Source organism: Pogoniulus pusillus, chromosome 19, assembly GCF_015220805.1.
Source record: "Pogoniulus pusillus isolate bPogPus1 chromosome 19, bPogPus1.pri, whole genome shotgun sequence".
Lineage (NCBI taxonomy): Eukaryota > Metazoa > Chordata > Aves > Piciformes > Lybiidae > Pogoniulus > Pogoniulus pusillus.
Window position 1 is genome coordinate 18,013,236 of NC_087282.1, and position 15,190 is coordinate 18,028,425.

Sequence of the window (15,190 nt, forward strand, 5' to 3'; positions counted from 1 at the left end):
GTCAGCTGCTGCACAGAAAGATCAGCTCTTTAAATCCTACATGAAATTGATAGAAATCTTAATTACCAGGTTTATGGGGACTAAGCAAGCCAGAGTCTGAATCTGATCAAGGCAGTCTTGCAGACTTGGAAAACTTGTATCCAAATACTGATTTTATTAGCAACCTTCAGGTCAGGAGATGAGCTTGTGGAGGGACTGAGACCAGTAAAACACTCAGGATGAGTTGGCATAGGTTTGTGATTTAAATTACCAATTTCTACAGAATCAGCCAGGTTGGAAAAGACCTTCAAGATCATTGAGTCCAACCTAACATCTTCTAATTAACTGAACCGTAGCACTAAGTCTCCTTTTAAACACCTCCAGGGGTGATGACTCCACCACCTCCCCACAATTTTAATCATGTTTAAAATTGAGGAATGGCAAACTTTGTTTTAAATCAGTTGCCTTAACCTTTGTGTTTGTACTTCTCTACAGAAAGCTTCATTGTCTTTGCCTGTTGCAGATCAACATCTTTGAGAGGTTATAAATGCAGTCTTCGTGCTGGGTAGTGCTTCTTGCTGACCAGCAACTTCTCTAGATCAGTTACTTCCGTGTTTTGTGGTGTGGGTTTTTTTGTTACAGAGAAAAATAAAACTGCTCTTTTAATTATTTAATGTTCTGTAAGCTGCATTAGTTGTCTTTTGCATGAGAAGTGAAATCAGGCTTTACAATATGCAAACTCACTACTTCTTATGCATTTTACTTTATTACATCCACTTGTGCTGCATGCATTAGGAATTTTTTTTCTGGAGTATTTTGCATTCCAAATTTGCCTACTAAATAAAGAAAATACCACCTGATCCAGCAGGAATTAAGTGAAGGATTTAAAATCTCTGCTGTCCTGATCAGAAACAAAAGCATTTAGCCATGAACAAAGGCATCAAGTGGAGTATTTAGAAAATAATCAGATTGCACATACCTTCAGAACAAGAATCCTCAATCTCCTTGGAAGGGTTGATTTGAATCCCAGCAGGCATATATTTAAAAGTTCAGAGAAGACACTATCCAGTATTCATGTGGTCTCTTCCCATCTGGATTTTATTCTGAAGTCAAGTAAGAAAACTAAACTCTTTTATCCTTCAGCTCCCTATTGGCTTTTCCATTTTGAAAGAATTAGTCCATTTACTGATGAAAATCTTTCTCTTGCACCTGCTAGTTAAATGAAACCACATGAAACCACATGAGCTGTTCTGCATGGTGGGGGCTGGAACTTCTTTGCTGACAGAAGGAGGAAATGACCAGCACTTTCTCCCTGGCAAAGGCAGCAACCAACCAGTTGGTACAGTGCAAGAAATGACTTTGCTATTGAGAGAAGCCAGGCCATGGACAGTCAAGGTTCAGGTTGTGCCTGTGTGGCCATAGTACAGTGTTTGTGCCGCTGTCTCAAGTTTCTCCTATTGCTTGCTTCATCCCTGGAAATCCTCTTACTTCACTCTCCCACAGACCTGGATATGAAGCAAGTAAAAACCATTAACAGCTCTGGGAGAAACTGACTGTGGGATGCTCACAGACAATTTGAAGAAGCTAACAGGGAGGTCTGGAAGCTCTCACCCAGAAGTGGGAGGATTAGAAAAGGAGAGAAGTAGGCAGCTGTAGTGGGCTGTGGAGGAGAGTGTCACATGTGAGGACATATTGCTGTGGGGCAACGTGGCAGTGTGCTCTTGGAGAGGGAGTAGCTGGCCCTGAAACAACAGGACCATCAGAACTGTGATGGCTTTTCCTCTGTGTCCCTGTGGTGTGACATGCTCTGGATCCTCCCAGAGTAGCTGAAGATGGAAAACTTTATGTTGAGGGTGACAGAGCACTGGCACAGGCTGCCTACAGAAGTTGTGGAGTTGTCTTCTCTGGAGAGAACCTGATCGGGGTCAGCCTGATTTAGCAGAGCATTTGGCCTAGCTGATATCTAGAGGTCCCTTCTGACCCCTGCCCATCTGTGATTCTGTGACATGTGGGCCTTGCTCAGCCCTGGGGTCTCTGCTAGTCCTCTTCCCCATTGGTCTCCCTGGCACAACAGGAACACCGTAGGACATGCAGGCCCTGTTTGCAGGCAGTGGACCTGCTCCAGAGGGACTGCTGATGATTCTTCTTGACCCTGTGTGCAGAAGTGTAGACAGAAGCTACTGCTTCTGTGTGGCCTCTCTTGAAGGTAGAAAAAAAAAGACAGCTTGTAGAAATGAGATGGCAAATTATTGCTTTGGAAGCCCTGAAGGGGAGTTTCCCTTGTGTTGCAGTGTGGAGGCTGTGCAGTTTCCTTATCTCCAGTTTTTTATCCCCTGCCCTTTGCAGTTAGACAGCCTTCTGCTGAAAGTCACATTCCCTCAACTGGGAAGAGCACTTTGCATTTTCTACTTCTTGGCCTCTCCTGCAGAGCATTATTACCCTGTGCAGAGTAGGCACAGCTCTGCTGGCCTGTGTCCTTACAGGCACTGGCACGTCAGCATGATTGCAGAGGTATCTCGGCATGGGGAGTGATCCAGGAGGTCCCAGTGCACAGAGCCTCTGCATGGCCCAATCAAACTGACCACCAGCCCCAGTTACTCTGCATGTGTCCCATGTGAGAGCTGGAATGCTAAGGAACAGGAGCTTAAGCACCCATCCTTGTGAGGGTTTGCAGGCAGTTGTGCTGTACTTGCAGTTTGGCTGTATGAGCCACACTGAAAGCAGAAGACATCATCTCTGAAGTCTTTTGCTTGTACCAGCTGTCATGAACTTGTTCAAGATGTCACATAACCTGTGCTATTAAAACTTCACTACCTGCTCTTGAGAGAAACCCAGGGTCACTGATCTTCTATATAATTGGCTTCCTGGGGCCCTTTTAATTGCCCAGAACTCAGCACACTTTGAAAGCTCTAGCTAAGAAATGTCACTGCACAAAACTCAGCAGAAGGGGGTGGGTGCTGGGAGCTGGCATCTTTATTTTTAAGTGCTGAAACTTTGCACTTGACTTCTTTGCAGCTTGGCAGAACGCAGTCTAGTTCCCAGGAGCACGTGGAGGTGGGGTTAAATCTCAGTTATTGCACAACACATAAATGCAGTGAACTGTGTTAACAGTGTCTAAGGGGTTTGCTTGGCTTCCTGGGTTTGGGAAATGTGGAGTGTAAGGTGAGACCTTCTCAGCCTAGGTAGGTGTCAGGACTATTTCTGTTACAACTCTGCTGAGATTGTACTGGGTACATCTTTTAGTCTCTCTGCAGAAGGCAAAAAGTATGTGACTGTTTTATTTCTGAGATTTTGAAAAGCAAATGTTTCTTGTTCTTAGTCTGCCTTTAGGTACTTGTACCTATGTTACTCGGTGGAATGTGAGTCTCAGGTTGAAGAGTATACCAAGGCTCAGCTGAGCTGGTGGTACAGCTCTGCTCTGCGGTCCACAGGATCCCTTATGATGGTGTGATCCTTGGATTTGTCCTCAGCTGTGCAGCGATCTGGCAGTGGCTGAGCATAGCATCAACATCATGAGGATTTTATAAAGCACTCCTTTGGGTTTCTCTGAACCAGTTTTGATTAAAAAGTGTTGTAGGAATGTGTTGATAACTTCTGTCTCCAAGATATAGAAGAGCCAACAAGGAGAGGTGCTATGCTAGACCTTGTCCTCAGCAACAAGGAAGTGGCTGGTGGGGAATGTGAAGCTCAAGGGTAACCTTGGCTGCAGTGACCATGCAGTAGTGAGGTTCAACACCCTTAGGGCAAGGAGGAGGTATGCATAGCAAGCTCACTACTCTGGACTTCAGGAGAGCAGACTTTGGACTCTTCAGAGATCTGCCTGGTGGAGTACCATGAGATAAAACCCTGGAGGGAAGAGGTGGCCAAGAAAGCTGGTTAATATTCAAGGATCACCTCCAAGCACATCAGTGATGCACCCCAATAAAGAGGAAGTTAGGCAAAAATGCCAGGAAGCCTGTGTGGTTGAGGAAGTTGCTCCTGGAGAAACCAAGACACACAAAGGAAGCCTAAAGAGAGTGGAAGCAAGGACAGGTAGCCTGTGGAGAATATAGGTAATTGTCTGAGCAGACAGAGATGAAGTTAGCTAAAGCCCTGATAGAATTAAGTCTGGCAAAGGAGGTCAAGGGCAACAAGAAAGCTTCTGTAGTTGTGTCAGTGATAAAAGGAAGGCTAGGGGCCCTTCTGTAAGGAAACATGAGACTTGGCTACCTAGGATATGGAGAAGGCTGGGATGCTCAACAGTTTTGTTAAGTCAGTCTTTACTGGCAGGTGCTCCAGCCACACTGCCCAAGTCACAGAAGGCAAAGGGAGGAGAATGAAAACCCACCCACTGTAGGAGAAGATCAGTTTGCAGACCATTTAAGGAACAGGCAAATGAAGTGGCTAAGCCACTGTCATTGTATCCATCATATCTGAGAAGTTGTGGCAGTCTGGTGAAGTTCCCACTGACTGGAAAAGGGGAAAGATAACCCCCATTTTTAAAAGTGGGGAAAGGAAGATCTGGACAGTTACAGGCCAGCCAGTCTCACCTCTGTTCCTGGCTCTGTGATTTGGGAGAGGGGGTGCTGAGGGTGAGCCCCAGTGCATCTGTGAGAAACATGAGGCCTTGTGTCTTGTTAGCACAAGACAGGCTCAACACAGCCCCTGGGAATGCAGGTTCCTTCCCAGCTCAGCCTGGGAGAGACCTCAGGGCACATGTGGACAGGGAGGCTGACCTGGTGCAGGAACGTGTTCAGCCCTTCCTCAGCAGGGCTGAAGCAAGCAGAGAGGGAAGAGCTGTTACTCTGGTGGAGAAGGAGGGACTCAGTCTCATAATCCAACAGAAGGACTTGTCTCGTGCTCCAGTGTGAGATGAGGAAGTGGGAAGGGGATAAAATCAAGAAGGCTCCAAGACCTCTTTTATTGCTTCTGTGCTTGTGCAGATGTTCTCCTCAGCCACGGCAAGCCCCTGGGACAGCACCGCAGCCAGAGCCGTGCAGCGCGTTGTTCAAGCTGTCATTCTGATGCTAGTCTTGCACTGGCTCATCTCACCTGAGACCTTGTGGCTGGGAGGATCAGCCAGGTAGAGGATACTGAGTGGTAGCACTAACAAGGTTTCCAAAGAGGACCCTCCCTTCTCCCTGCTTGTCTTGGGCTAGTGGCCAGTGGCTAGACTCCCCGAGATTAGCGTGTGTGTAATGAGCGTCTTGCTTGGTGGCTGTGCTAACCTCTGTGCCGGCGAGTCGGCCAGAGCTGAGAGGAACTGATCTGGGTCTCCTTACCTATGTTCCAGGCCCACCTGCCGTTTGCAGTGATCGGGAGCACGGAGGAGCTGAAAATAGGAAACAAAATGATGAAAGCTCGTCAGTACCCCTGGGGCACAGTGCAGGGTGAGTGGAGCCCTGGGATTTTCATGGCATCGATGGTGGCACTTCTGCTAGGGAGCAGTGAGCTCTCATAAGAAGAGTAAGAGCTCTTTGGGCTTTCAGCATCTCTCCGGGAGTGATTCTTGTATTCAATCCTTATGTCATGCTTACAGTGACAGTTTCTCTGCACAGAAGGGCTGTTAAACCTGCTGGAGGACTGGACAGGTGGGGAATGTGGGAAGAGGTCTTTGTTTCTGCCGGCATCTTACTTTTTGTCATGTCTTCTCACAGTGGAGAATGAAGCTCACTGTGACTTTGTGAAGCTGAGGGAGATGCTGATCCGCGTGAACATGGAGGACCTTCGCGAACAGACCCATACACGCCACTACGAGCTGTACCGGCGGTGTAAGCTGGAAGAGATGGGTTTCAAGGACACTGATCCAGACAGCAAGCCCTTCAGGTAGGACTCTGGGCAAGACAGGAGAGTTTGAGACAGGTGCTCTTGGATGCACTCTGTGTGTGTGTATCCTTGAGAGAGCATGCAAAGAACCAATGCAGCAAGAAAACCTGCCAGGTCAGATAAGTGCAGACTTCAGCAAAGGTGCTGGCTGGGTGAGAGAAGGTGGAAGTACAGATAATGTATGCAGGATCGGCTGTGACAGACTGCAGGTGTGGGTGTCACAGTGTCCGTGCTGCAGAGGTACAGCAGCATGCCTCTGAATTTGTGTTTGCTGCCAGCTGGGCTCTTCAAGTTGCCCAACGTGCAACGTACAGACAAGCACAATAGATTACAGATCCCAGAAACAGTTGGATAAGGAAGACCTCGGGCCTGTGTGGGTGGGTGAGTAGCAAATATGCTGTGGGCAAGCAATACTCCTGGTGAGGATCTGATTTCAGAGGTTTAAAAGAAGCAGAGTATCTCTCAGGACATATCACTGGCTTTTCCTTTCTTTTCAGCTTACAAGAAACTTATGAAGCCAAAAGAAATGAGTTTCTGGGGGAACTGCAGAAAAAAGAAGAGGCAATGAGGCAAATGTTTGTCCAGAGGGTCAAGGAAAAGGAAGCAGAGCTGAAAGAGGCTGAAAAAGAGGTGAAGACTGCAGTACTTGTATCTTCACAGTTGTGAGTGATAGATTAAATCCAAGTAGGTAGCTGCTGCCAAAGCACTTTGAAAAGAGTGTGGTTTAGGACTTTCTTGTCAAGAAGTCTGAAGTTTAACTTGGGATCAGGGGGACATAAGGTGCTCATCCTGTAAGACAAAATGAGATAACAGTGCTTGTAGCATACAGCTATTTGCACCATGAAAGTGCCACAGTCATGATTCTGATGGAGAGTTGGAATGTAGGAAAAATCCATAAGAGGAACAGCCCCTAACAGAAGCTTGTTATATGAAAAACAGACCCATACAACTTCCTTAGCATTGTGAAAAATCTGGGTTTTTTTCACTGACCTTTAAAGAGGAATAAAGGAGAGACCTCTGGAAGTGGTCTCCACAGAATTATACTGTCTTGATCCTCTACTGTTAGTCTGTGCTATGGTGCATCACTAGAACTCTCCCTAGTTTGTAACCTGTTGTGGAAGGAGGCTTCTTTGCCCTTTGTCTACACAGTGTCAGCTTGGGGATAGATGTGGAGACCAACAGAGATTTGCAGGCTCAGATCTTATAGGATCCTTCCTTCTTCCTCTTTTCCTGGGAACAGAGAATCTGGCAGTGTTGGATTCTGCTCAACTTTCTCCTTTCCCTCTAGCTGCATGAAAAGTTTGATCGCCTGAAGAAGTTACATCAGGATGAAAAAAAGAAGCTAGAGGATAAGAAGAAGTCTCTGGATGATGAAGTAAATGCATTTAAACAAAGGAAGACAGCAGCTGAATTGCTTCAGTCTCAAGCTCAGCAAGCTGGAGGATCACAAACTCTTAAAAGAGATAAGGAAAGGAAAAAGTAAGTTACTAACCAAGTGGTGTTGGCTTTTTGGTAACTGTCCTCCTTTACTATTTTTCTGAGTCTTCATATTTTTCTTTAGCCAGTCCTTATGAGAGGAAGGTTTGTAGCCAGATTTCATCCCTAGCAAGGCCAAGCAGTAGCTGGAAGGATTTTACCTTTAGCTGTCATCCTGAAGAGCAGGGAGCAGTGTTACCCTCCTCGTTGCTTGCTGTGGCATGGGAGAGGATGTTTTTATTCCCTGAGATTCCCTGCTTCTGCCTTGGTCTGTCAGTGCTTGTAGCGAAGCAGAACAGTATTGGCTGCCGTGTGTGTGGGTAGCAGGGATGTCCTGCTCCCTGCAGAGAGAAGCATGTCTGGTCCCAGGATCACATTTGTTTAGGCTGGGAAAAAGCTTATACTGTGGAAGTTATTCAGAGAGACTAGTAGCCTGAATTCTGGAATCTGCCAAGTGTAAGGCTGCAGGGACCTTAGGTCCTTCTTAGTGCTCTACCCCTAAATGAGTTTTCTGCCCTCTACAGAAACAGTGAAAGGTATTGCATGGCTTTAGGATAAGTTTTCCTTAGCAGGGACTGATGTGGCATGATCCAGCCCCTTGATGGGCGTCCTGTGATCTGGGCCATCTGCAGTGCTCATGCCAGACTCCTCATGCTCTGCAGTTGCTCAAAAGCAACTAGCTGTACAGCTGAGAGAGTCCTCCTGCTTCACTTAGTAACGAGCAGTTCCTTTTCTTCTCGCTGCAGTGTCTTCCACAGAACGGAGAGCTGTGCCACCTTAGCATGTGTACAAAGAGCTGTGCACAGGTAGAAAGGGTCTGGGTTTTATAACACGGGCATAATCCCCTCTCTGCATATCCTTGGGGCAAATCCAGAGTAAACCTTGTCTGTGCTGTGCAGTCTTAAGTAGATGAAGAAGTGTTGTTAGTATGAACAATATGGCACGTGCCCGAACAGCTGGCAGGACTGTTCATCAGGAAAAATAGCCCTTGACTGTTAAACTTGAAATCAAACGAGGTATGAGAATTAAAAACACAATAACCAGGAGGCCCCGGTGTAGTCTTCTTAGTATTTGAGCTGGAGCTGCATCAATGTCAACATTCTTTTGCAATGAGCAATTAATGCTGCACTTTTCTCACTTATCCATTCCTTTTTTTCCATATTTTGAATTACCTTCAGGAGTTTTTAATAGCTTTTCATACCAAGGAGCCTGAGATTGACTGGGGACAGACTTCTTCCCAGCCTGGACTTTGTGAGGAACACATAACTGAGTTATTGCGTGCTTAGAACCCTCAGACATGTGCACTGAGGACTGCAGACTTCAGCCCTGAGATCAGTCGAGGTCAGGAATACAGAAAAGGGAGACAACATGCCCTATAGTGTGAGCAGTAAGTCACTACGGCCCAAGTCACATCCTTGTTCCTAGAAGTAGTTTTGATCTCAGAAGAGCTCCTTGACACCAAGCACAGTCATATGGAAAAGCAGTAGTACTGTCCTTGTCAGTTAGGGACAGAGAGAGGCACTGGAAACTCCGAGAGACAGATAGATTAATCCTTGAGTGAAGTTTGGGGAAACAGCTGTCTTGGAAGTGGTTCTGCTTTCTTTACTCTGTATAGCCTCCTCTATTTGTCCTTAATAATTCATTTCAGTATTTAGATCATCAGTATCTAACAGTCCACAAATTTCACAAGCTGTGGCTTAATTATAGCTTGTTCACTAGTGGCTGGCAGTACAGTAGCCTCTTTCTTTCACAGGTGACTCTTTTAAACCCAAGCTCAGTAATTTGCACTAATCATGACTCAGTTTCTTTGTTGTTGTTGTTACATCGTTATCATTATTAGCTCTTACATGTATGCTGTTTTACAGTTAGCTGCTGTTTGGCTGCATGGTGCATGAGGCACATTGTCCTGGTAAGCGTCATTCACTAATCTGGACCTCACAGTGGGATCACTTACTGTTCCTAAAAAAGCAGACCCTGTGCAAGCCCAGAAGCCTCTAAGTATTTTATCTCTGTCTTCCCCTGCTTTTACCCTTACTATACATGCTCCACCAGTCTCTCTCTACATATGCAGGTGCAGAAAAAGAGTGCAGAATCCTTAGACAAACTTCATTGCAAAGTAAATGCAGACAGACTGTATAAGGCAATGAAACATGGACACATAAGGATTAGATTCTCTTTTAAACCCTACAATACTTGATTGCCTCGGTTTTCTTTATTCCCTTAGAAATAAATTATATTCTTTAATCACATAAGCCATGTTGGTACTATGGCAACAACTGCCATGGAGATGTGGTGCTGCTGACAGAACCCAGCTAGCCGTGAAAATGTCTTTTCCCTTCTCCTTCCCTCCCACCCCTCCAAGTTACAATGTTAAGTTGTGGTTACACATCAGGTGATGTAGATGCAAGACTGGTTTCTATCCTCTTCTTCACATACTAACAGATGATAACATCTACCAAATCTAGAGCTTTCTTTTGTCCCAAAGCACCAGAGAATCACCAGGCTTTGTGTGTGTATGAGTGTGCATGTTTGTATGTATATACAGAGGGGGCACTAAAGAAGCTACTGCCAAGTAACCAAACTCATACTCACCTACTGACTACTACAGTTGAATATCCAAAGTCGCAGCAGATGATGGGCTGAGCATTTAGTAGATAATGAAGGCTCTCAGGATAGATTTTTAACAGTCAGTTGGGTCATCCATGGGCGGATGTTCAGTTGTGTCAGACAGCCACAAACCCACACTTTTGTGAGTCATGCCAAGTGTGCCCACAGCTAGGGTAAGGCTAGAGGTAGAAGAGGGCTGTATTCAGATGTGTCCGTAAGCATGCCAGATCCCTTTGCCCCTGCATAAAGCCAGCATCTGAGTTTCCAAGGAGATTTGCCAAGGCATGGACAATTCCCACTGAGCAGAGCCCTATGAGGGGTGTTACATTCTGAGTATGCTCTGCTCCAGTTGGCTGTGACTCTGTCCAGAGTGTCTTTGTCATCATGTGAGCAGGGATGTAAGGTAGTCTGTAGTCATGGGCAGGCTCGTAGGGCAGAGAAAGTTGCATGAAAGGGTTAACAAATCTGGCCATTAACAAGTGTGTGCAGTGCAAAGTGCACTGTGAAATGAAGGCTCATGTAAACAAAGATGCCTGAAAAATGCACCTGCCTGGCAGGAGAGCAGTGTCTGCATTAGTTAAATTGCTAATGACAGTGGTTTACTTATAGTTAGGTCGAGTGTGTTTAATTGAGACTTTTTAATTTGTTGCTGATTCTCTGGTGAGAGGGAAAAGAAAGCTCCCACAGGAATGTCTTGCTTCTTGACAGCTGCAATACGTGATGTCCAAGACAAGGGTGACAGCACTCCAGGCTGAGGTGCACAGGTCCCTCAGAGAAGGGACCTGTTGGAACAGCACCATTTAACTATAAAACACCCTAAAAACTCAGGCTCATGTCCACCCTTCCCTGCAGTGAAAGACAGAATTTACATTCTCTCCAAGATACAGTGCAAACAAACTTATGATCTGCCCTTAAATAGGGAAAAGCCGATCCCAGGATTCCTTCTCTCTTGGCTCCACCAAGGGAAACAGAAAAGCAAGTAAACATAACGTTGTCAGCAAGAGGCATCTGAGTTTAATTTCAATGAGACATTCCACTTAACAGAAGAGTTTCAGAAGGGTCTTGCACTGACTCGAACTGGAGCTTGCAGTCGTCTTGAGCAGTCCAGTTGAATGAATGTCTCTGCTGCCAGTGGTTACTGTACAACAATGGAATGAAGAATTCCCTGCTATCAGGCTCAAAGAATAACAGTGTTCATTTTGGTGCTGAGTACAAAGGCACGGCTAAAGTGCAGTTAGAGTGAACATTACTGATTTTTGTGTGGCTTTGGATTGCTTTTGACAGTCCTCCTAACTGTCCACTTTTGTGCGCTGGGCTTTGAATCCAGTTAAGTTCTTTGTTCCCACTGTATAAATGCAGACAGTGCCTTTTTCAATGGGCATTTGTCTTTGCTGAATGAAATATGTATATATGGTACTTTTCCAGAATTCAGAAAAACACTCTCCATATTGACCCATAAAGTATTGCAGGGCTCCACTGTTTCGCAGGGACACAAACAAGTCACAGTCGATGAGTCCTGCAGGCTGCAAAACTGTGAAAGGATTGTTTCAGAAGAGAAACTTGTCTCATCCCACTGCTGAGTGTGTGTGCGTGTACGCATGTGTGCGCCTGCACAGAGCATGTTTTGTAAGCAAATTAAACCTTATTAACACCCAGCAACATCTCTGCCTGTGCGTGTCAGGAAACATTTATGTTCCTGGTTTGGTTTGGTGTGGGGATTTTTTGTCATTAATCCATAAAACCATTAATCTGCCTTTTTCTTTCATTTTCAGTTCGGGTTTCCTGTAGAACCTTTCCCTTCACACCAGAAGCGAATGCCCCACATTCGGTTAACATGCAGCTATGCCGCTGTGCCTCTTTGCTCGCCTTTACTCATTGCTCCCTTCCTGCGCTCACCGTTTTGGTTTTAGCAAGAATCCACACCCCTGGCTGCTAGGGGCTATGGTTGCTCTTGAGAAGAACTCAGCAATAGCCTATATGGAGGTGGCAAGAGATGCTCATTGCTGATTCCTCTTCCCCTTTGGGCAGTAGCAGGCTGCCGAGTGCTCGCAGGGCACTCGCAGGGTCCCCTCTTCTCGGCTGCTCGGCTTTTAGTCTCCCTCTGCTCTGTGCGAGGGCTGCTTGGTGGTGTGCAGTTAGCCCCTGTTGTGGGACTGCTGTGAATGCAACCTGCTGCTGCCTTGGGGTAGAACGTGCTGTCTCAAGAGACTGTCTGCCCTTCCCTTTTTTCATTTGCTCCATCTAACCCCTCATTACTCCCTTGTGCTGCTGTGTGTGACTCAGAATTCTAAAGGCCTTTTTGCAAAACGTCCTCACAGGCATGGGCCTGAGTCCAAACCTCTAGTCCCCAGGCCTGGGGGATTCTCAAACTTGGATCCACGGTTTGCAACTAAGTGTTCTCTGAATGCTGCAGGGGTCACGAAGGATCTCTTGCCTTGTCTCCTTCTCAGTGCGCTGGCCTGGATGCACATCCTGGATCCAATCTCAGGGAAAGCTGGTCACCTTGCTGTACATATCAGTGTTTGTGAAGAAAGATGATGTTTCTTTGACTTTCTTCCTAGCGTTTCCAGCAACTTCTGGTTTTAATGCAAAAAGTATTGCCTTTATTTTCTTTATTTGGCATCTGTTTAGCAGTGCACAGAAGCTGGCAGGTTGCTTCCCATATTTTCTATTCAGCAAGAGCCTTGTTTCACTGCATGATTTGCACTAAGAGGGAGGATGTTTTCCTCACTGGGGCCAGGAATTCACTCTACCCAAGTGCAATTGTGGTTTGCCTGCAGGTGTCTTCTCTGTGTATTTCTGGATGAGTTTTGTTTTTAAATAAAGGCTTCATCAGACAGTGAATTTTGGTTAACATTTACTTCTTTTGTTTTTTTTTGTTTTCTTTGCCCTTCTTTTACAGTAACCCATGGCTCTGTACTGAGTAATTACCCCTGAATGCAATGGGCTGGAATGGACCTTCATTTACTTGTTAAATCGGAGGGTCTAATAAAACATGACAGCATTTCAGCTGTGACCTTTCCATGGTGTCACCCCTGCTTTCTCCTATATCCTCACTGTGATTCTGTCTTCACTATGTGCTGGTGCTTATTGCTTTTATGAAACAATGTAAAAGTAGTCTTAACAAGGTTTTGGATGCTGCAGCTCTAAAGTCTACAATTTTATTCCCCCCCTACATTAATAGATTACCTTTTATCCTGATCCCTCTCCATCCAGATAATTAAGGAATGTGGAAATAAGCTCTGTGAGTTATTTTTGCTGGCAAAATAACAACACAGTTCCAATTATTTATTGGTGATGTTAAAGACACCACCACCTTAGTTTAATTATTGCACAATTGAGACATAAAAAATACTTTTCTCTTTACCCTTGGTGTAATTTTCATGATGTCATCTATCCTCTTTTTATTTGTTGGTTTTTTTCTGTTGCTAATTCATGTTATCTGAAGACTAGCATGTAATCCTCACTTCCATTTCAGACTTGCTTGTTGTGCCCCTGGTCCTTCAGTCACACTGTGTGCAGGTTAAATTCCATGTATTTGGGTGAATCCACATGTTACGACCCCGCTGAAAGATCAGGATGCATGCTGCCAAATAGTCTCAACAAAAACCCTTCAGATGCTGGGGTTTTGGAAGATAAGCACACCTCAGACCTAGCTCTGATATAATGCTGGTTAATTCAAGCTGTTGGTGAGAATTTGTCTAGAAAGGATAGCATCAGGGTGATGCCCACAAACAGTTTCTGCCAATGTGTTCACCTGGCATGCTGCTCACAGCAGCAGCAAACCTTAACTGGGTGAAAAGGTGGTCTGGCCTCTATGTCCAGCAGTCAAGACAGTTACAGCTCTTGATTGCACTGTATTTTCTCAGGTATTCTGTTTCACCATAACTACAGATTTATTTCCCATGAAGACTATTGACTATTTTGTTGTGGGTTTTTTGGGGCAAGTTAAAGGAATTTGAGCGTTTGCTTCTTTCTCTACTGTTGAATGCTAGCCTGCTCCCCACACCTGTAAGCGTCACTCTGTCAGCGAGTTTGAGATTATCTGCTAAAAGAACCGTTTAATGTGGCTTTTTTTCACCATGCTGCAGGTCGCTGGCTGTTCTTCCTATTTGCTGTATTAAAATGTTACTTAAAGTTTTGTAAAGTCTTTTTAAGGACTTTTCTAAAAGAAAGATTTTACTTATGTGATTTCCTTGGAGTACCACAAGGAGGTTCCATCTCTCCTCTGTCAGCTGCTTACGTGTTGCATCTCTTTTTCTTGCTTTTTCGATTGCCTTTCTCTTTTTTGGCTAATCCTCTGTTTTTTTTCTCTTTTTCCCCTTTTCTCTCTCTGTAGCTTTTTTTAATCTGTCTTCGCCAGCTGCACTGGGTCTGAGGGAGAAGACTGCAACTTCTAGAAGAGTTAAAGGGTCCTATGTTTGGGGAGGGGGGGGACAAATCTTCAGTGTTAGTGTTTTGGAAAGAAGCTCTTTTACTGACTTGCATGGTATCTGAAGTTGAAGTGTCTTGTAATTTGTGTGACAAGACAGGGTAAGACGCGGGGGAACGGATGGTTCGCTTGGAATTTCGGAGAGCAACAGAGCCGTGAAGTTCAGACTAACAATGTAGCGAATACATTTTCAAACATTGCTGTGGGCATATTTTTTTCCCCCCTAATTTCGTCTTTAGTAATATAAATGTCATGGGCTTCCGTGAGGTGCGAAGCCTAAGGAGTATTTTCAATATGCTGTTGTTTGGTTATGGAAACTGTGCATTCAGAATCGAATATAAACATGGTGCAATTTCCTGTTGGCAGCCACGAACTATTTAATTTTAACCAAGAAATAAAGCAAGAACTGTGTGTTTTCATTGGTGTCCTGTGTCTCACCACCTTACTAAGTAAGCTCCATTGGCTGGTGGACTTAGGTCAAAGGGTACTTTAGGGTTTTTTTTTTGGTTAAACCTCTTCTTAAAAGTTTTAAAAAATGTTAGCAGACAGCTAACTGGCAGCTGGTATGAAAAGGGTCCGCCTGTGTGCCCCGCGAGTAGGGTGCGTGCTGGAGCCAGCCCTTGCACTTCCCGCTCCTCCGTCCTGCTCTGCTCCCTGCATGCTTTCCCAGCTGCCGTCTTCTCGCCGCACTCCTCCGTTGGTTTCCTCTGTACAAGTGGCAGCGTGCGAGAGCCGCACCGAGTTCCCTATGTACACAATAAGCATTGAAGAACCAGCACTGTTCAGCCCGATACCTTTCTAACGTTAATGTCGATTTTAAATAAAAAACAGGAAAGCCTCTGTGCGTGCTGTCGTGTTTGCTACTCCGCTGTCGCGTCTGCTGCTCCGCTG

General features: G+C 45.4%; 1 protein-coding gene across 8 annotated transcripts in view; it reads left to right on the top strand.

The window, feature by feature from the left end:
- The window catches only part of SEPTIN6 (septin 6), a 33,223-nt gene extending 18,086 nt beyond the window's left edge, over nucleotides 1-15,137 (top strand). The window contains exons 6-11 of one of the 8 annotated variants that reach the window (XM_064159521.1): nucleotides 5,252-5,348; nucleotides 5,616-5,784; nucleotides 6,282-6,414; nucleotides 7,073-7,263; nucleotides 9,126-9,169; nucleotides 12,770-12,889. In XM_064159521.1, the coding sequence (XP_064015591.1) occupies nucleotides 5,252-5,348; nucleotides 5,616-5,784; nucleotides 6,282-6,414; nucleotides 7,073-7,263; nucleotides 9,126-9,129 (594 nt within the window). In that variant the 3' untranslated portion in view covers nucleotides 9,130-9,169; nucleotides 12,770-12,889. Of the gene's footprint in view, nucleotides 1-5,251; nucleotides 5,349-5,615; nucleotides 5,785-6,281; nucleotides 6,415-7,072; nucleotides 7,264-9,125; nucleotides 9,170-11,354; nucleotides 11,523-11,639; nucleotides 12,712-12,769; nucleotides 12,890-14,206 lie in introns of those variants that run through there. The other 7 variants (XM_064159520.1, XM_064159522.1, XM_064159523.1 and 4 more) reach the window with 7 other exon arrangements.
- The last annotated feature ends 53 nt before the right edge of the window (nucleotides 15,138-15,190 follow it).